Source organism: Podarcis cretensis (assembly GCF_951804945.1).
Source record: "Podarcis cretensis genome assembly, chromosome: 12".
Lineage (NCBI taxonomy): Eukaryota > Metazoa > Chordata > Lepidosauria > Squamata > Lacertidae > Podarcis > Podarcis cretensis.
The window spans coordinates 49503654-49526200 of record NC_137181.1 but is presented as its reverse complement, the minus strand read 5'-3'; the positions used below and the strand labels follow the sequence as shown (position 1 = coordinate 49526200).

General features: G+C 42.9%; 1 protein-coding gene across 3 annotated transcripts in view; it reads right to left on the bottom strand.

Moving 5' to 3' along the window:
* CTNNB1 (catenin beta 1) overlaps nt 1–22375 on the bottom strand; it is a 26641-nt gene extending 4266 nt beyond the window's left edge. Inside the window, exons 1-10 of one of the 3 annotated variants that reach the window (XM_079947281.1) lie at nt 22317–22375; nt 5524–5582; nt 4516–4743; nt 4181–4434; nt 3729–3967; nt 3443–3644; nt 2655–2799; nt 1952–2055; nt 491–829; nt 174–332 (exon numbers count right to left, since the gene is read on the bottom strand). In XM_079947281.1, coding sequence (XP_079803407.1) covers nt 174–332; nt 491–829; nt 1952–2055; nt 2655–2799; nt 3443–3644; nt 3729–3967; nt 4181–4434; nt 4516–4743; nt 5524–5536 — 1683 coding nt within the window. In that variant the 5' untranslated portion in view covers nt 5537–5582; nt 22317–22375. Of the gene's footprint in view, nt 1–173; nt 333–490; nt 830–1951; nt 2056–2654; nt 2800–3442; nt 3645–3728; nt 3968–4180; nt 4435–4515; nt 4744–5523; nt 5583–19691; nt 19711–22316 lie in introns of those variants that run through there. The other 2 variants (XM_079947279.1, XM_079947280.1) reach the window with 2 other exon arrangements.
* Nucleotides 22376–22547: the final 172 nt, after the last annotated feature.

Genomic DNA, 22547 nt, shown 5'->3' with positions numbered 1-22547 from the left:
TCTGCCATTACAGAATCAGCCTCTGCAGTAAGCCGCCTACAGTATTTTAACACAATAGCAGGAAAAGCAAGACAAGTAGTTGCATTATTTGAAGCTTTTGGTTAGACAAAGGAGATCCTGCTGCACTTATTTCTGATAACTTATTCCTTAGTTCTTTGTTAAGAGTCACATACCACAAACTGCTGTTGTGTGCCACCCATTGAGGTACGGCGTTGAGTGTCTTGATGTGCTCTAACCAGCAGCTGGACTAGTCTTGGAATAGCACCTTGTTCACGCAATGGAGCATGATTTGCTGGACAGAGAGCAAGATTGCGGATCAGACCAACAGTAGCCTGAAATTACAACGAAAACCATTAGAAAGTTTAAGACATCCTGCAAGGCACTCAAAAACCTCGCTTCAGCATTTGAAAGTCCAACTGGAACTATTGTTTTGGATTCCCTCCGTCTTCTCCCACCCCCAAAGACAGGATTATACTTTGAATTCTGTTACCTTGATAAGAGGCCAGTGAGATGGCGGATGCAGGAGTTTAACCACCACTGGAAGTCCATAATGGAGACGCACTGCATTCTGCGCCATCTCAGCTTCTTGGTGCCGACTAGTGAGGTGACGGAGAGCACAGATAGCTGGCTCGGTGATATCTTCCCTGTCACCAGCCCGGAGAACTGTACGCACAAGAGCCTCGATGCCACCCACTTGGCACACCATCATTTTATTCTTGTAGTTGTTGCAAGTAAGGTTAGACAGGATACCAGCTGCACAGGTTACAACGTTGATGTCGTCTGACCCTAATAGCTGCACAAGGGTTCCCAGTAGACCCTCCATACCTTCCTGTAAGAAGACAGCATGCATTAACACCAGCTTCTTTGTACCTGAGCCTTTATTAATGCCAAGTTTCTGTAAGAGCTATTTTTACTATCTCACCTTCCTATCTGTGGGTTGTATTAATCCAGATAGGAAATTTAAAGGGATGGCTGATTGCAGATTAACAGGGCTTCTCAGCAAAGTACACAACAATGAAAAGGACCAAGGTAGATCCACTCTAGCAACACTGACTACCAGAAACTTTCTTCCTCCTGTAGCATCTGCTTATACAATGGGAAGCCTTAAAAAACTTCCCTTTTGATCAAGCCCACAACTAAATGTGAAAGGATTCCCCAGAGGTGACTAGCGTTCTTCCCAATGGCAATTCGTTCTCCAACTAAGGGTACAGATAAAAAGCACAGCTCCACCTACCACATTCTCATTAGGCATGTAACTAACCCTCTCCAAGGCTAAAATTGAGGTGGGAATAAGTGAAGCCTTAAGAGTTTAACATGTAGAACTGGCACTTTGAAAAACAGAAACATGAACAGCTCATCCAAAATATGGGATGAGGCAAGAGCGTTAGCTGAATCAGCAGTGCAATCATTAGAAAGCATCTCTCTTCATCTGTTTCTATATATTCCCCACATTTCATTTAAAACAATCCTGGGGAAGTATTTACATATCCATAGGCAGAATTTAATTTTTTAATTTACACTAGCCTGGAATATGCTTCATTAAAGGACAGCATATAATTTTAAATAAAAACATTGTAAAAATGAGGAATAAAGCCAGGCAGCTCAAATTCCTCACTCATTTCAGTCTGTCATAAGAATTCCTCACCTGGACACAACATTGTTATTTCTTAGATCATCTCTTCCATGCCCCCACTAACAAATGGTTGTTGCAATATACCACTAGCTTGTGTTAATCAGCATAGCACCCCTATACTTCAAGACTAGTCTCATGGCTCTATAATTCAGGGGCCAGGCAACATGCAACCCATGGTTTACTGCAAGGAGCATGACGGTTCAGGCTCATGTGTGTTCCTCAGTTTATTCATGGTGACTTTTATCAACCTAGCTTGACACTTGGGAACACTTTATAGCTTTGACGTTTATGATAACCTTTTAAGTTGTTGTTCCTTACCTGCTTTGTTGCAGCATCCGAAAGATTTCTAAGAGTCCAGAGACAATTCTGAACAAGCCGCTGGCTTGGATCTGTAAGGTGGAGTCCCAAAGCCTGCATTCCACCTAAAGAACAGTTAGGTATATAAGGTTTCACATCATCATGTATCCTTCTTCCAACCTCAAGTCCTTACATGGGACATTCAGTCTTTCACTTAAAAGTACCACACATGTGCCCAATTGCTGTTCTGAATTTTCCTCACTTTTAAACCATCTAACTCTTCTGACAGCTATGTTTCATTTCAGAGCTAAGCTTCAAGCCACTGAATGAGGACACATTCTCTCTCTCCCCCCCCCCTCTCTCTCTCTCTCCCTCCCTCCCTCCCTCCCACACACACACACACACACACGTGTGGCCAGAATCACAGTGTACTTCTAATTTTATTACCTCTTCAGGTTTCAGACACATTAACCCATCCACCAGTTTAGAAAGTCATGAGGTCTCTAATTATACAGTAATTGGGAAATGAAAGCCATTTTAGAGTGGCATGGCATCATCTAACTTTTGTTTTACTTCTATGCAGCACTTTACTTAAAAGTACTATCTAGCAATAATTTTCTAAACCCGAAGCACACCAATCAGTTTGAAACACCGCCCATATCCATAAGCTTTGGCACAGAGGCAACACAAAATGTGATAGTGTTGCCATAAAAGAGATACTTACCAGCCTCTACAATTGCCGGTTTGTTACTAGAGCAGACTGACAGCACCTTTAGCACTCTACTTGTGGTCCACAGTAGTTTCTCATAGGTGTAGGTCCTCATTATGTTTACTAAAGCCTGGGGTCCACCACTGGCCAGAATGATAAGCTGCAAAAAGTGTTTGGGTTTTTTTTTTTTAAAAAAGCAGTCATTACTCATTTCATTTACATCCTACCTTTCCTCCTAGTAACTATTTACTTAAAATATTTATAACCTGCCTTTCATCTATATAGATACCAGGCAGGGTGAGGGACAATCAACCTTTCAATAAATGTAATTTAAAAATCCGTGGGTAGGGGCAGCTAAAATTAAAGAAATACGGAAGAACAGCACACCTAACAGTAAAACCTTGTGGGTGCCCCACAAAGAAGACCCTTGGAAGATGCAGCAAATCACCAAGTGGGCTTTTGATGGCTGAGTGGCAATTTGAGCCTGGGTTTCCCCAGCCCAACACTAACCACTATGCCATGTGGGCTCTTGTGACATTTGTGTCATTCCCTGCCTGCATAGACGTATTGGATTCTTGATCACTAAAAGAACTATGGAAGGCGTTTCTTCCTCTGTTTACCGCTTGTGTTTCTCAGCTGCCAGACTACCACATTTACGCAAATCTAACGCACCATCTAATCTAATGCGCACCCTAATTTTTGCAACGTGATTTGGCCAAAAAAGGTACATGTTACATTTGAGTAAATACAGTACTATTTGTCCTTTGCATACTCAAAACACTTTAAAATGTTTTGATAGTTACCTTGCTTTCTTGGTTGCCATATGCAAGAATTTGCAGGCAGTCTGTTGTGATGGCCAAAAACTTAACATTTGTCTTGTTGAGCAAGGCAACCATTTTCTGCAAACCACCAGCTAGACGAACAGCCATTTTGGCGCCTTCTTGATGCAAGAGAAGATTATGCAGAGTAGTAATGGCGTAGAAGAGCACAGAATCCACAGGAGAACTATGAAGAAAGTTTAGGTTAGCAAAGCTCCAGTCCAAGGCTGACAGATGTTGGAAAGATGTGTCATGTCAACAATCTACATACCCAAGCATCTTAACAAGAGCAGGAATGCCTCCTGATTTGAAGATGGCCAACAAGCCTTCACGGTGATGAGAGAGATTGTGTAGTGTACCCGCAGTACAACGGGCTGTTTCCACATCATTTGTATTCTGCATAGTACGCACAATGGCAGAAACCATTTGAGGAGAGCGCATTATAGCATGGCGGGAGGCTTCCTTTTTGGACAACTGATGAACCATAACTGCAGCCTTGTTCACCACCACCTACAAAAGGCATTTGAAAGTTACTTATTTTGATGTTCATGAACTTTTCAAGTTATGATGATAAGATGACTAAAACACTTTCAACACAGGAAAACTATGAACGTTGGAGGCACAATTTCAATGTGAAACAGCACAGTCCAACTCGAAGTGTCCCTTGTGGGGCTCACGGAAAAAGACTCATTACTTACATGCCAATAATTACATGCACATTACCTGGTCCTCATCGTTCAAGAGTTTGGTCAGTTCTGGGATGGCCCGAGTTGCAAGTTCTGCATCATCTTGGTAGTTTATCAAGTTAACCACAGCATGTTTTAACATCTGGGATGGTTCAGCCAGGCGCTGCACATTTGTTGGGTGAGCAGCATCAAACTGTGTTGATGGGATCTGCATGCCTTCGTCCAATGTTTCTGGGAACATGGCAGCACGCACCCTCTGTGCTCTCGTCATAGCATACTGTCCATCAATATCTGGAACAGGAGCAAGCATTTTTAAACAACTTGACTGACAAGGGAAGTAGGCAGTTATTTAGGTAATAAGACTGTACTTACCAGCAACCTGTTCCTGAGTGAAGGACTGAGAGAATCCCTGTTCCCACTCATATAGAACTTGGGTGGTATCAACATCTTCCTCTTCAGGGTTTCCCTTGCCACTCAGAGAGGGAGCCGTTGTTGTGGCACCAGAGTGGATACCAGAATCCAGGTATGATTGTTGCTGCCAGTGGCTGACAGCTGCTTTTCTATCTGGTTCCATTGCCATGTCCAACTCCATCAAGTCAGCTGCAAGAGATGGTTAACGATGAGCTTGCTTCAACATTACAGGTCATTTTGGCAAAATCCTGGATTTGGACAAATACAAGTTATCTACACTATGTATTTATATAGTCACCCCATTTAAGACCTGCTGGAGAGGCTCTTCTCTGTATTACACATCAGAAGAGTGATTGGTTAGGAGACAAGGAAGAGCCTTAGCCGAGGAAATCCCATTTAAGAGAATTTCACATTACCCCTTCCTTGCTGTTTGTTTCACCACTATTGTGGAAACCTTTTTGTTTCAACAAGCCCTTCAAGTTCATACTATCATACTCCTTCACCTGAGCTTTTATCTGCAGCCCACAATTCAAGTTTTCCATCTGATGCCTACTGGCCATGAGCCAGAAGCATTCAAATATGTACTGATCTCTTCTTGCCATTCATTATTTTTGTTTTACAAACACATTAAATTCTAGAAACAGAAAGCACCTGAAATTTGATTAACGGTATTGTTCTTCCTATAACAGGAAGAGGCTAACTAAATGTCTGTTGGGCAGGGAGAAAAGACTGGGATTTTGGATTTGTATCAAGCCCACCCAGAAGCCTGCAACACTATCACTTTCTGTTCAAAGTAAACCTAAAATCAGAATTTAGTGAAACTACCAGAACAGGCCAACTCCATGTAGCCTTAATTCATAGAGCTGTTATTTGCTAAGTCTTGAGAATTTGTGCCCACACCCAGCAAGATCAGAGTTGAAATAATCACAATGAACCATCAGTAACTTGATGACTACACAAAAGACACACCTTGGGTTGCCATGATCGTTGATGTGCTCCCAGAACTGTGGTCTACTGCACTTCAGACCCTAAAATACAACAAAATATATAGTTAAAGGATTTGTTGGCTTTAGGTTTCAATAGCAGGATCTAAGGTACGATTCCACTAAGTTATGAGACATAGCTTTGCTAAAGAAACTAGCATAATTTAATATTTGTAGACCATCCTATACTCTGAGCTTGGCCCTGTCAGCAAATAGCAATTTGAGGAACTGCCTCTCTAGAAATCTGATGTGGAAACAGTGGACTTCAGCTGTTTAAACTGTGCCTTAACCTATGCTCAACTTGAGCATTTGGAATAAATGCAAATATTACAATACCAATACACACCCAGCTACTTCCTTCCAAAGGAAACCAAACCCAGGCATAAACTACACATCTGGATCTTCTTATTGCTCATTTAAGTGCAGTGAACATTAACACTGTTGTTAGAAGATTGTGTTTCCTTGCAGGGAAACTGTGAGCTGCTGTTAATGAACTACAGCAGAGAAAGTAACTGCCACACTCCTAGCCCAAATGTTATTGGGTGATGGAGGCCTTGCGACAGCAACTCAAAGGTGACCTTGAGAACAATGCAACTGCTAGGCTATGACCTATGATCTAAAGATTAGTTTCTATGAAGTTGAATGAAGGAGTTGCATCTTTGCTAGGTCAGGGAAATCTTTGAAATAGAGCAGCAATAGGGAAGCTCAGGCTAGGGACTAAATGTAGCCCTCCTGGCTTCTCTACCTGGCCTTCAGAACTCTGCCCAGGCCACACAAAGCCACAGCCCTCAAGGGCTCTGCTTCACATTTGGTAGTATTTCCTTGAACTCAAATAATGCTTCACCTGAATTATAAACGTGGAAGCCCAGTAAATAAAATCAGGAGAAATACGCTTCCCCCCCACAGACTTTTATGAAAAATAGAAAAACTGGATTATGTTTTAAGACAAGGTATGCATATATTTAGGCCCACAAAATATTTATGCAAGTCTGTGTACAGTATCAGATGATAATATTTCTGTACACTGAGCACAAACAAATCCTAAACTGTACACAAAAAGTACACCTCTAAAATGTAAGAGCAAGATGCTTTCTGCCTCTTTGAGGGCATTGTCATTGTCACAAGAGAAGGAAGAATGATTCACTGCCTTCTTTGCTTGTGGCCTTCTTGTTGACATAGGTAGTGGACCTGTTTCTGTCCTGTCCTCTGGACTAGCTTAGTTTAATCTGAGCAAATCATCCATTTTTAGAACTGCAATACGAAGGAACAAACGGAGAGTGATAACTTAGAACAGGAGACCGATTGAATTTCATGTGGTGTTCACTGAGGTTTGTCCCCCCCCCATTTTTATGGAAATGAGTGTTTTATGTTTGCCTGAAACTGCAGGAGAATTGGAGGAGACATGATAATTTTCAAAATAATGATTTGTTTTACTGCAATGTTAATGGCTCCTGTTTCTATTGTTACTTTGCCTGCTCCTCAAACTAGCAAAAGCAGAGGACCTAACTTCCTTATAAGCTAAGCTGTAATAAAAACTTATTTTAAAAAAAAATCAATGTGAAATTATTTTCTGAAAAAACTGTACTTTTAATACATGAGACACGATAATCCTATAGTAAACCAATATATACATAATGCATGTTGTCTTCCTACAGTAACAAATTGACTTTCAATATGCAGAATGCTTTTTTTAAAGTATTGCATTTTTTTCAGTTCCCTCTCCCCTCCACAAAAAAAAAGTGAGAAAAGCATACACACCCTCGTCCACCAACCTCAAAATATCTCAAAATTTTACATCTCTAGTCTTGATAGAAAGATGTGTGTGTATAAACTAGCCTACCGTAAAAAGATAAAATCTGTGCATATTGCTTGGCCCACCAATGGCATGCACATGGTGACCAGAAAGCAATCTGGTTCAGGGTGGAAAAGATTCCCCAGCTCTGAATTAAGAGTAGTAACTGACAAGAGTCAGTGATAAAGATCACATAAGGGTTAAGCCTATATACTCCAATACATCTGGACACACACTTACCAACATAGCTTTCCAGCAAGATACAATTATGCCCTCAACTTTGTCCTGGATGAAAAGGCCAAACAGTGTTTCTTCTGTTTGCTGCCTTCCCTCCCCCACATACCAATTTAAGACTATAACCTGCAATCCCTTTTGCAAAACTACAGTGGTACCTCGGGGTTACATACGCTTCAGGTTACAGACTCCGCTAACCCAGAAATAGTGCTTCAGGTTAAGAACTTTGCTTCAGGATGAGAACAGAAATTGTGCTCCGGCTGTGCGGCGGCGGCAGGAGGCCCCATTAGCTAAAGTGGTGCTTCAGGTTAAGAACAGTTTCAGGTTAAGTACGGACCCCCGGAACGAATTACCGTATTTTTCGCTCTATAACACGCACCCAACCATAACACGCACATAGTTTTTAGAGGAGGAAAATCCGTAGGCATGCCACCAGTACGCATTCCCTCCACAACACGCACAGACATTTCCCCTTACTTTCTAGGAAGAAAAAAGTGAGTATTATGGTGCAAAAAATACGGTAAGTACTTAACCCGAGGTACCACTGTACTGGCATTTGTGGAAGTATGCCGTATAACAGGAGCCAAAGGAGTGAGATTTATGGAGATGCAACCATTAACTTAAAGTTCAGTTGTAATACAGGTGACGATCTCAACTTATGTGGGGGTTACATTCCAGGAATAGCGCGTAGGGCCAAAACTGTGCATGGTCAAAACACATTGGGTTCAGTGGTGGGTGGGATTGCCAAAGTTTTTCTTCCTGGATAACGAGCCCCTTTTAAATTTTTTAAGCATTGCACGTAAAGCTGAATGAGCACAAATTAAAATGCACGTAAGTTGAGAGTTACCTGTAGAACTTCAGCCTTTATTTTTAGAGTTGAATATTTTCTAGTTGGTGAATGTACTATGTAGTCTTCCTGCTTCATATCAAGCAATACTAGTTTACTTGCTGCATAACTAGTTCTGCAAGCTTGCGATTAAATGCTAAACAATTCTTTTCCTAATCTGTTGTGCTGGGTAGAGCCCCCTCCAAAAGAAATCCCTCACTGCTTCATTAAGTGTGGAAACCTGGTATCTGGAAGGAAGTGGTCAGATCTACTTATATTTGGGCTTGTTCAGTGCTCACCCTTCAGGATGCCAACCAACAAGGTTAATGAAATATAATGGATGTATTCACACATGCTAGAACGGTGGTTTAATAGTGTAACACACCTTCATGGAACTGTCTGGTAGAGTGAAGGAGGACTGCAGCTATCCTGTAAGTTTAAACAGAGATCAAAGTGTCTACATAGAAGCTCTGGAGATGTCCTGTGCACTGTGCAAAATCACTATAAATACAACTATGAATACAAAGCTATTTCAAAAGAATTTAAAATCTAGTTCTATCATGCAGACATTATTTCTGCCATAGGTTTAGACAAGTTTGCAGAAGTTTTGATTTGTCTGGGAATCATATTTCCTTAGCATTAATATCCATTTGTTTTTCTAAGGCTCCAGTCTTTTACTGTTTCAGCCCCCACCCCAGATGTAAGGTTAGTACAAAATAATTTTGTATACGTTATAGAACTACATGTATGGTTCCAACAGATAACTATCATTTCAAAATACATTCATGCCTTCTCCCTACACACCACCTCTTCAGGTACCAATTTTTGCTATGGCTTTTATACATTGTTATAACCTGTTCTCAAAACAAAAAAAAAAACCCCTCCTCTTTTATCTATAATCGTCATTCATCAATTTTGAAACATTCCCTTCTGATACCTCTTGGGTAAACACTTTCCCTGAGAAAAACAGATCTTCCTTCCTTCCAACATACACACATTCCTCCCTAACACAGCCAACAGGTTTTAAGACAGGTTTCTTCCCTTTCTGTTTTACTAGCTATTACTGAATGTACATCCATGTTTTGCTTCAGAAATCAACAATTCAAAATCTAATGTGCTCCGATGAAATCTAGTTGTTCCAATGAACAGCTTATTAGCCACTTCACAAACCTACAGTCACAAAAACACATGCCTCTAATGTTCCCTTATAAATAAGACTCTCCAGCAGAAAAACAAATTGTTTTCAATCTAGTTGTGAACTCAAGTAATAAAATGTTTACAAGTCTTAATAGCATATTCAAAAGAATCAAAACTGATGAGCCCAGGGTACTTTAACAAGACTCAACAAAATTTGTTGTTGATCAGGCAGCTATCCTGACTGAAGCAGTAGCCTAAACACTTTCAGTGCAAAGCAGTCAGTTACATTTAGGAACACTTCTAATGCAGGAGTAGCCAACCTTTTAGGGCCCATGGGCACATCTGCAAAGTACAGAAACTGTCAAGGGGACCACACACACAGCAACCAAGTACGTGCCACAATCTGTTCTACTGGCTATAATAAAGCTTAGTTTCAGCAGGGAGGAGAAATCCTTTGGGCACATGAGTGCCTTGGGCGCCATGTTGGTAACCCAATGCATGAAAATATATTAATGAAATTACATTTGTTTTACTTGTATTCATTTTATAGCAAGAAGGATGCTACTCTCTAATGTGGGAGTCATAGCTTCAACAAATCTTTTTATGCTATTACTTCAATTGCTGGAATCTGCTCATATTAGCACCTTTCAGGTTCTTAACCCAAGACAGTTGATTAATGAAATCCATATCAGATGGCATATAATGGAACACAAGCAAACTAATGAAGCTTTACCAGACAAGACATATAGGCAGAGCAACTTGCATCAAAGAACCAGTGCACATAGGAGTACTGCAAGGGGTATTTTTGGTGTGTTTTAATGCAGATAATATTGGACTCACTAGTCTGATGGATGGCAGGCAATCTGACTACAGCAATGTCCCATTCTTCGTATAGACAGGTTTGGACACCAGCCAGTTCAATATGCAGACCCCTTTCTCAGTAGCGTTTTGCAAGCTATGAAGTTCTTAATTAAAGACTTAATGCTCATATATGTGTGTATACATAGAGACGCAAAGAAAGAGCCTAGGTTATACCGTATTTTTCGCTCTATAGGACGCACTTTCCCCCTTCAAAAATGAAGGGGAAATGTGTGTGCGTCCTATGGAGCGAAGACGCCATAGCCCCGCGACCCTCTCCCGGCTGGAGAGGTGACGCGCGGCTATGGCAGGAGCCTCTCCGCTGCGCCTTTCTGCTGCTCCCTGACCTGCTCTTTGGGGCTGGTGGTGGGCTTCCCCCTGCCAGCCCCAAAGAGCAGGTCGAAAGGAACCTGAAGCCTGGAGAGCGAGAGGGGTCATTGCGCACCGACCCCTCTCGCTCTCCAGGCTTCCAAGGCAGCCGCCTGAAACTTGTTTTTCTCCCTCTAAAACAAGGTGCGTCCTATTGTCCGGTGCGTCCTATGATGCGAAAAATACGGTACATCCAACCTTATTTTCTTAAGAGTAAAGCACAGATTTCCTAAATTTTGGTGGAAAACGTTTTTGCAGATGAGCAAATGAATTTGTTCTACAGGCCTAACAATATGCACCTATCAACCAGATTATCTAAAAACTTGTACCTAAGTGCACTTTTGGGCTCTTAGCACAACCCATAATATTAATGCAAGCATGTGTTTACACAGCTTCACCAAAGGAAAGGAATTATAAAATGCTAATGGAATAGGCAATACTAGTAGCATCAAATAACAAACTTCTGTAGAGTGCTCAAGTGTTTAATTCACAATGAATAATCTGTGTTTCCCTCCACATAGGATTAGGACTGAGGAAGAGAGCAGTTTGCTTAAGGCCACCTAGTGAGCTCATAACAGAGACAAGATGACAACTTAGAAGTGGGAACTTATCAAGTTCATAACTCAGTCTCTTTATCCGCTACACTACAGCAGCTCTATTTTATTGTTTTATTAAACAAAACTTATATACCACTTGATTGTAAAAACCTCTAGGCAGTATACAAAATATGCTCTGGAAATACTCTCAATTCAGGAGTCAACATAAAATTAGACAACCATATTTTTAAGAAAACAAGTTTTATCATTTAACCATTTCCTGGGGCAAAGGCAGATACCTGTTACAACAAACAGGTTTTTCCGCTTACATGTCTGTTTTGAAAATTAAAACTACACTCGCAACGCTGTCCACTTTAGAATAGCTACTGCTATTCTAGGGTGCAAGGGAAATGAAGTCTGACAGTTTGTGGTATAATACATTTACAGCAGGCTCAATTTTTGAACTTCTATCCTACGCGCAAATAACCCTACGTATTGCATTTCTATTACAAGTCCACTAATTAAGCAGCTGCTTATATGTACATACAGCCTTAGGTCTGTGTTTGTGTTATTTGACATAAAAAGCAGTATCTTTAAAGCTTGGTGCAAATTCTAATAGTCACAAGCTATTTAAAAGCCTCTTTTCAGGCTCAGGATCAACCTGGCACAAAATGTAATGCAGTACAGGTTTAAAAAAACACCCACCCTCTAGCACTGCTAGCAAGGGACAATTCTAGCTTCTAGTCCATCCCAGAACAAATGGCACCTAAATTGACTCAGAACCATCTAGTTACCTATGTATTCCTCTAAGTTTCTTCTTAATTTTGTTACTGACTTGGAATGGGGCATGAACTAAGTAAGCATTCTTCTCTAGGACTGATGCCTTTCCAGCCAAAGCTAAATAGGTGCTCAAGGCACACACTTCCAAAGACAGATGTTCAAAGTTACAAGACTGGCCAAATGGAGGCTGCTTTTGCTGCTCGGTCCCTGAAAGCTACTTGGATTAAAGCTTTTTCGCTTAAAATTTGCAACTTTTTTCTTTTATGCAGAAATCTGAATGTCTCGAATGTTGATAGCAAATTCCAGAACTATATCTACAACCTGTTTAGGGCATGCTACTAGTACAATCACACTTGGAACAGTATGGGTAAACGTACACAAAATATGTATGATGGCACCAGGCAAGCCTTCTAGGAGAGAGCATTTCACAAGTGGGAGCCACCACTGAAAAGGTCTGTTCTTGTGTTGCCACCTTCCAGATCTCCCATGGAGGAGACAGAAAAGGAGGGCCTCAGATGATCACAGTGTCCAGGTTGGCCCATATGAGGAGAGGCGGTCTGTGATGTATTGGAATCCTGAGACACGCAGGATTTAATGTATCAAACTTTTTTCTGGGCCAGAATTGTGCTGAAACCACCTTGCTCCAGTTAGCAACCTGACCACTGAATTCTGTCCCAGCTGCAATTTCCAAACAATCTTCACAAGCAGCTCAATATAAAAGGCATTCAATAAGACTACTACTACTACTACTTTATTTTAAAGTCTTTATTTATACTTGTTTACAAGTTCTGTGAAAACAACAGACCTGTTCTTAGGCTGGTCTATCCACTACTAACAGGAAAGAAAGACTGCATGCTGCTTATGCCAGTGAATCAGCTGAGTATCTTACTCTAAAGAGGTGTTTTTCAAATATTCACTGACCGACACGGTTTATACACCTGACTGAGGTACTGCGCCAGAATCCTTTTCTTCACTCTCTGAAAATAGAACTATGTGCCATATAAAAAAAGCTTTAGAAAAATTTACAATAAACCTGGCAGCATTCAGATAAATAAATTTGACTTAGGCACCTCCATAATTCTTTCAACACTATGAACTGCAGTGTTGCTGTGTTGAATCTTGAAACTTAAAAGCTCCGAGACCTCGGTGAAAATTTGTTCTGCCATTTGGAGAAGTGAAAGAAATTTTATACATATTCAGTTACTATCATATGCAGGTGAAAGTTTACTATTACTCCAGTGACTCACTAATTTCTATTACAGTGCTTCAAAGAAAGCAAGTTTATCTAGCCTCAACATCACCATGTTTAAATTTGCAATATTAGTAGTCTAGGAGTAGGTTTCATTCCCCCCACACTTACATGTAACTTAACAAAGAATTGTCTTCCTGTTGTAGGAGTAATAAATATTTTCTGAATACTTCTGAAGAACCAAAATAAGGGTCCTTTCCAGACAATTAGCTTGCACTGGAAATATTAGTTTTCCTTCTCGCAAGCTAGAGCTTTAGTTGAAGCATTATTTAGTTTTAAACAGCAAACTGCAGATGTTTTTGTTCCTCATACACACACTGTTTCCACTACATTATGCGAGTGCAAAATAGAATGATTAAACACTCCTTTTTCCTATCCTCCTGAGAATTCAAGGCTGCATTTTCTCCCCTCACCTTTTATTAGAAGCTGTGTGCAGTCTCTGCTGTACTGTTCTAGCTCTCTCCCAAGTGAAAAACTGGTGAACACTAACAAAACTATGCCCTTACTTGCATTCTTTTCCTTTTAATTTACTTTAATATCACACTCAACAAGCTCTGCAGTGTATACTGTTTAAAGAGCAAAACCTAAGACACCAAGGAAATTCCCCTCACAGAAACACTGCCCAATTCTAACTACCACCAGCCCATCATATGGAAACATGTTAGCCAAAACAGGTCCAACATTTTAATATTAAAATTACAAAAGTACCTTAATTTTTTTTTTAATGACCAGAAATAAAACCTGTTTTTTAAATGAAACTATTGCAACTAGAGAGGGTGCTCACATGCAGGTATCCATTCTGACAATTTGCTCAGAGGGTCTGAATAGGCTAGCTGCAACTTAAGTTGGGTATATAATTTTCAACTCCAATTACTTAAGGACAACTTCTCCTCTAATGAACTATCAAATTGTCTAGTGTTATCAGCTAAATTGTTTTCCTCCTACAGAGGAAGTGCAGCATAACAGGGTGAAGAACTTTAGCAGGCCACAGAAGTTAGCGAGCCTTCCTGCAGGTAATAAATTACAGGAGAAGATGGTCACTTCCACATCATCCACATGGTTACTTCTGATGTTGTGCCATTCACGCATACCAGTATTAACATTTAAGAACCAAAGTTCTATCAAGCAAACCTGTTTGAGCATAGTAGTTTCTACTATGTCAGAGTTTGAGTTGGATGCATCTTAAGTTCTGTCAATACACACAGCCTGGGGAAACACAGCCAGATGGGCAGGGTATATATGTATGTATGTATGTATGTATGTATGTATAAATATCATCATCATCATCATCACCACCCCCAGATTAATATATTCTTAAAAGAAACTCAACTAAGTGAAACAAGAAATCGCTAAGCCTGGTTTGGGGAGGGGAGGGGGTTAAAAAAATCAAACTTGCTTGACGGAAGGTATACTATGCAGTGTGCATGTTTCTAGATTTGTTTTTCATAAAGCAGCATACATTCATTGGGGGTTTTCTTCAGAAAATTTCATGTTAAAAGTAGATCCTGCAATGGGAAGCAATGATTAACTGTAGGTTCCTGATTTGCTTTCCTATTCTCACCAAGTGGAAACAGAAATGCTTATGTGTAGGTGCATGATGCTTATTAAGTTAGGATCCGATTGTGCAAACTAGGCCCGTGTCTTCTTGGGGAAGAGAAACCAAGTCCAATAACTTAATACAGTTCAGGGGATGTTGAAAAAAATCTTGGCCAGGTAAGTTCTTAGGCAATTGACAGCTACTTAAGTTCTTGGTCTGCCTAGTTACTGCAGAAACTTTCTGTGATATATTGAATTTATGACAGGCTAGAGAGCCAGTTCTGCTATAGTAAGAGGCCCTTCATGGAAAGATGGCTGCATGAGTGTAAGCAGTTTGATGCTAAATGAAGCCAATAGACCAGTTAATGCTTTATCTATCAAGATTTCTATTCCAACTGGAGAAATAACCAATGATGCCTCACTAACAGACCATAAACTCCCCTCTACTTTGCAATGCAGACCAGAGAACTTATGGATGTTCAGCACTGCTGTATTATTTTGAAACATTGTTCAGATAACTTTCTGGAGTCTATATGCTAACATTTTATTTCACTATTTAAGAACTAACTAGAATATGATGCAACCAACAACACATGGACAGTGAAATACCTCTACATGTTTCAAGGCTGAAGTTCCAATGGATGTGTTAGTATCTTCCTATAAAACCAACAGGAAATCTGGAATAGCAAGTTCTTTAAATTTGCCAACACTTCTACTATGAAGTTTCTCCTCTTCCTCTTTTAGGTCTTCCACTCAGAATCTGCTGTTCCAGTAAGCTCTTACACTACAGTTCCACCTACAGCCTTTAATTACTGACCATCCCAGTTTAACATGCAACTACTTGCTAAAGACACCAAGAGCATTTTAGTGCAACATTATATCCCGCAACATGTGTCATAAATATTCATTACTTTGTCATAAAAGTACTTCTAATGTCACCATTCTGCTTTTATCTCCAATTTATTGTTGACAACTGGTTAAGCTACCTATGCATAAACTTTATGGTAAAATGTTTAGGAATGGAATTACCAACTATAATGAGGCATTCAAACTCAGGACAGCTGTACTTTTCTGTTACAAACCCTAACAGACAAGTTTAAAGTTAAAACTCAACAATAGAAAGCTAGGATTGGCCTAGATTAAACACCTGTTAGAAACAAATACCCAAGAATTATTACACAAAATTACTGACACCCTAGTATCTTGCATTTAATTTTGTCAAGCCACATCTTGCAAGTGCCGTATTTTTCGCTCTATAAGACGCACCAGACCACAAGACGCACCTAGTTTTTGGAGGAGAAAAACAAGAAAATAGTCTGAATCTCAGAAGCCAGAACAGCAAGAGGGATCACTGTGCAGTGAAAGCAGCAACCCCTCTTGCTGTTCTGGCTTCTGGGATAGCTGCGCAGCCTGCATTCGCTCCATAAGACACACAAACATTTCCCCTTACTTTTTAGGAGGGAAAAAGTGAGTCTTATAGAGCAAAAAATACGGCATTTTAGATCAGTTGTTTGAAGTACAATTTTTTATTAGCTATGCATGCTTTTAAAAATATTTATATTACTTGCATATTAAACTACTGATCTATGGAGTAGTAGTATTGTACTTTACTTTCTCAATTAAGTTATGAATTAGTTCATAAGACTTACCCTGCCTAAGAACCAATATGCAATATTATCCGCCCAACACCAAACATTTCTAAGAATCTATTTGAACATTGTGTTTGCAAAGCTCTACTGACAACTATTATTAACTAAATGTCTAGCCCAGCTTTTCACAATACTGTATATATGTCTATATTCATTAAGGTTCAATTTATAGGCCTGGAAGCAAGACTTTATAGAAAGCATACTCACATGGCAGTATACACATCTGATCCCCATACTAGCTATCCTTCTATCCACTATAAACTTGTTCATGCTAACCACAATCTGCTTCAAAAGCTGAAATGCCACACTAATGCTTAAAATCCATCACCTAACTTTTTAATCCTCCCAGAAAAGAGCAGCAAGTGTAACCCAGATGTACCATATGGCGCCCTTTTGGTACATGCAGTATTGGCTGTTGGAAAGAGCAGGGCAGAGCTGCAAATTTAGATTCAAATACCAGCTGTGCCATAACTGCTTGCTCTCACCTGAATCACTACAAACAATAACAATTATTCTTTAGGTAAAGACTGCAGCATTTAGGGTTTCACCAAAATAAATTAAGTTCCCCATTTTTCCAATGCAGGAATCACTTTACGTATGAAACAGCTCACTTATGTTATGCATAAACCCACATAGGTTTGTTATGCAGAAGTCAAATTATCCATATGGAATTGCAGTGATTTCTTCATATATGTTATTTCTACAGAAGCAAAGCAGCCTTTTTCCTTTTGAAGTTATACAAAATCGGATCAAAAGTTGTCAACATTAGACCACAGAAGCTTGTATGAGGGCTAGAAGTTTCAGAAACGTAGATGGCAACATCTATAGTCTTTAGGCACAGTGACTAGGCACTTAATATTTGCTCAATTTATAACAAGCTCATACAGTTTTTTTAAATGGGGACAATTCAGTATGGTAGCCAAGAAAATCCCAACTCAACTTTCATTCCCAAACAAATTAGATCTCATGGACCATTAATGCAGAGATACAAGAATTCGAAGTTATATACAGGTAATGACTGTCAACACAGTTGTTACAGAGTACATGACATTCCACTCAGAATGCACTTCTTAAAATATTAGCCTCAATACCCAGATGCTGAACAGTTTTAGCCACTCAAAAGCACTCACACTACTGCCACAGAATAACTATTCTTTAAATTTTTGAAATGTTCAAGCTCGTGTATTAGACCAGTAACTCTAGATTTAGCTGCCAAGGGTAGACTTATGTATTTTGAAGGTGCCCCTCATATAGATTTTCACATCTATAACATTAACACAAGTTATGGCTTGGCCTGAATTGGATCAGATGGCACAGATGCTCCACAACATGCTAGATTTTAAATTTAAACTTCGACAGAAACATTAAACTGGAATATATGCCCCACAGTCATAAGGGTCTTAAGTCCTCAATACCTGGATACAAGTTACAAATTTGTTACAAGCATGCCCCCACTCTGATTTAGAAGTTGCATTAGATGCCAAACACTTGTGAAAGCTTTGTATTTACAATCTAATTTTATACAAATTTACTCCACACAAAGTTCAAATGCCTGCAGTTTTAGAATTTTCTAAACTATGTCTTGTCATAATATACGAAGTTCAGGGATGAGGAACCTGTGACCCTTGAGGTGTTGCCAACTCTCAGAATGACTAATAATCAGGGATTGTGGGAGCTGTAGGAGGGGGCACAAGTTCCCCATTTCTGTTGCAGTTCTTAATTAGGATTTGTATTTTATTCAAAACAGAAATTATAGTTTGTTGAAAGACTTAAGTAATAACGCCACTTAGTTTAAGACCAAGGGATGTAGTTGGTTAGCATATGTAATCTTTGTGAAACCAAGAGGAGATAAGTTACGAATGTGCATTTTAACCTTCCTTCTCAAGTCCCAGCTTGTTTTCTGGTATGTCATGTTTTGAGGGTCCTCAGCCAATTGTACTAGGTCTCTAGGTTTAGTTGTGTGAAATATTTAAAAGCATGGATGTTTATGGAGGAGCCTAACCCAAAAGAGTTAAATGCCAAACACCATTAAAGCTTCACAGTAGTTTAGTATGCCTTGAACCAACTGGAACTTTAAGACAGTCATGTATTTTGGGCTTACCTCTGCTATTAAGCTCCCACTGGGTTTTGTTTTTTTAAACAAGCTCTTTTCTACATACTTCTCATACCACACACTTCACTGTACACATTTGGAAGGCAAAAAGAGGAAAACGCAGGATGGTAAAGCAATGCCTGCTCAAATACCTAGAATCAACAGAACACCAGCACGTACAATAGTTTTGGAAGTTCTAGATATTGTTGAGCCTGTTTCTTCTCAAACCTCCAAGAGACGGGGTATCAACTTTCTCTTCTAATGCTATCTAGAAAAATGGCAGCGGCAGTTAGCAGTGTCAGGATTTGGTTAAGTCAGCCCTCGGTGTAAGAACAGGAACCGGAGGGGAAATTAGCATCTTTACGAGGGGAGACCCGAATAGAACATTTAGGAAAGCCTACAGCCTTCATCGCCTCCCCCCCCCCGCACCAGATTCAGCAGCGCACACTTTCCCTTCCTTATCAAGGTCGCCTCCACCCTTCTCAAAGATCCTTGTGCCACCCAAGATGTTTTGCAAAGAGCTCCTATGCAATCCGCCCAAATCTCCGGCACGCCTTGCTTTTTCACTCGGATCCAAAGCGGCGGGAATCGGAGCCGCCCCCCACTTTTCACAGAGCCGGACAAATCAAAAGAGCCTCTTTGCCCTGCAAGGCCAAAAAAAACCAAAAACCCACCCCCCCACAATGCAACAGATATCTGGTGCTGCTGACTGCAGCGAGGCGGCCGAGTTCATTACACACAATCCAAACAAACCCGAGACTTCGCCCCCTCTCCCTCCCTCCCCCTTCCCAAACACCCGTTTCCTCCACCATCCCCCTAACCCGAGCCTCGGGGGCGAAAACCCGCCAGCAAGTCGCTCCACGACCTCGGCGGAGAAAACAAGCCCACCACGAGACGCCGTTTGCTCCGGGCCGGATCGTCTGCAGGAATCCCCCACCTTCCCGATCCCCCCCCCCCGGACGCTTTTTGTCGCACGTTTCGGACCTTACGGCGCGCTCGCCCCTTTTATCTCTCTCGCCTCGAGGTGTACATGCCAAAGGCTCGCCCCACAACGAAATAAATAACGAAGAAAAATCAGCGCACGCCGCCTAGTTGCCCGGCTCGCGGTCCCGACCTCCCCCGAGCCGACAGGGAAAAGAGGTCCCACCTTGTGGCCGAAGCGGCGAGTTAAAAACCCCGAGAAGTTGCGCTCCGCCCTTAACACAGGAAGTGGGGGGGGGAGAGCAGAAAAGAGAAAACATTCCCGCAACCTGATCCCAACGGTGCCCCCATTTTAAATCTTTGGGGGGGGTTTCTATCCCCCCCCCCTTCCACCTCTCAACGCAACGTCGAAATTACAGAAATGCCTTCCAGGTTTCCTTTTTTTTTACGCGCGAGCTCCCCCCTCCTCCCGAGAATAAAACCCCGCCGTCGTCCCACTTTTTTTCTTTTTAAAGACAGGAGTATCTATTCCCCCCCCCAAATCTAATGAATTTATGAGGCAAAAATGCAGCCTCCCTCGCGCCCCCCCCCCCTCCGCAACAACACACCATTATACACTCTCTCTCTCTCTCTCTCCCCCCCCCCTCAGAAGTAGTAGTGCTGGGACCAAGGCCAAGTTTCGTGTGAGGAGCCCCGAAACGGTACTAACACTGGCGGGTGAGGCGAGAGAGAGCGCAAGGTCCTCCTCTCCTCGCGGCTCCTGCTCCCCCGGCCGCCGCCGCTGCCGCCTTCGCTAACCGCCGCAGCGCGGGCCACGCAGGCGCCTCCGCGAGCGCTCCTTTCGCCCGTCCTCGCCTCCTCCTCCTCCTCCTCCTCCTCCGCCGGCCACCGAGTACCGAGAGCGAGCGAGCAGGCGAGCGTGAGGGAGGCTTAAAATGGCGCCGCTCGCCAGGAGCTTCTTATAAGCCAGGGTGGCGGACGCGCTCGCATGGTATCCTGCCGCCGACGCCGCCTCGCCGCGCGCAGCATTCCACACGCAGGCTGAAACCCACCCAGCAGCAGCAGCGCGTGCGCGCAAGGGGCAGGGAAAGGGAGGAGAAATAGTGCCCGGCCGGTTTCCCCCCCCTCAGCCAGCGCGCGCGCGCGCACTCGCACATACATATATACACACACACACAGAGAGCGCGGCGGCGGAGGGAGACGGGCGAAGTCGCTGGCGAAGAGAAGGGGCTGCGAGGCAAAAGCGGCCTAGCGGAGACCCGGGAAGGATGAGGGATTGTGGGAGCGCGGGGGGGAGGGAGGGAGGAGGCAGGACGGGTGCAGGGATCCGGCGAGGTGTGATGAGGCCCTCGAGGACGGGGGGGGGGGGTGCAGAAGGAGAGGCACCCTCTCCCTCTCCCCCACCCCCCACTCTGATCTTGGAGAGGCTGGGAGAGAAGTTGCTGCTTTTTCGGGGGGGGGAGAGCTGCCTGCAGGCTGTTTCCCCGCCTGACACAAACCCCTTGCAAACGTTGCATGCATGCTTCCCCTCCCTTCTATCCATTGCAAATACTTTTTTTTGGGGGGGGGACGTGATCCCCCCCCATATTTGCATCCAACGAAAGTGACTTTAAATGGTTATCCAGAGCGCCCCGATCCGTGGGAATCAAGGCTCCCCTTCTTCTGCTCGGGGCTTCCGGCGTCGCGTCAACTTACTGCCTCGCTTTCTCCTTTCCCGAAGGAAGCCTGGTCTGCAGAGCCGGGATCCTGGGGCTCGGCGTTGGGCTGGGAATTGTCCTCCTCCGGCTGCTGCTCTGGCTTCCCCTCCCCGCAGCAGCAGCGGCAGCCACTCCTTAAAACTTCCAAGTTACTACGACGGAGGGCCGGGGAGGAGATTGTGAGGACGGGCGGAGGCAGGGGGAAGAGCCTGCTCTGCAGTTCTTCTCCAAACAAACGCGCCGCGGAGATGTGGGCCAAAGCAAACACCCCACTTTCTTCTCCCCCCCCCCGTGGTTTCTGGTGAGCGAAAACAAGCCCGAGGAGCTTAGAAGACAGTACCTGGAAGTGCCTCGACGGTGCAAAAGCAACCCTATAGGGTGGTGTGTGTGTGTGTGTCCCCACACAAGTCGCCTAGGCTTGCCAAAGTGTATTTTCTCTATGCCAGATTTCCCCTACCAACACAGATGCTTCCAAGTTTTAGGTCCGGTGGCTGCGATCCTTTGCACGCTTTCCTGGGAGCAAATCTTGCTTTGCAAGGGAACGTGCAGAGGGTGGCACTCCCCGCCCCATCGACGACTGCGGGGTGTTTTGTGTTGCACCCACAACCACTTGCAAAGGGGCCTTCTTATCTGGCGGGGGCCGTGATTTTGTCTTAAGAGAGTTGTCCCCTCTTAAGTTTCCTTTCTAATATGGGCGAGTTCTTAATAGCCTTAACTGATCAGATACACGCCTATTAATCGAAGCACTCGGCTGCTTTGTGCCTCCTCCAAACTCCTTCACCAACTCGGATCTGCGTCGATGTTGCAAACATAAGGGACGCCCTCACGCTCACAAATGTTGCGCATCAACTCACAAAACATCTCAACTTGGCCGGGCGAGAGACTCGACTTGCTCCGGCGCAATCCTGAATATACTGACGACGGAGCCGAAGTGACTCCGGAACGTGGAGGAGGAGCGATTAGGTCTTGCTTAAAACTTTGGCAGGTTTCAGTACGGGACGTAAACAATGCGGGACGATCCCCATGTGGGTTTGGGGAGGCAGGGGGAGTCTAAAAAAGCAGCCCCTTCCTTCAGCCTGTCCTCTAACCGCAAGCTCCCTTACCCTCCCGACAGCTGAGGAATCGGAGCAACCAAACCAGCCTGGCTTTTCGCGAGCTTTTGTTTCTGCCTTCGCTCCGCCTCTTCTCCATCTTCGCAGAACTGGGAGGGGTCCCAGGCTGGCAAGAGCTCCCCACCGACCTCATCGGGTGGTAAGAGTTTGCAGGATTTTTATTTTTCGTGGGGGGACCTAACCCCCCCCCCCAAATTATTGATCCCTAACTGCCATCATTTT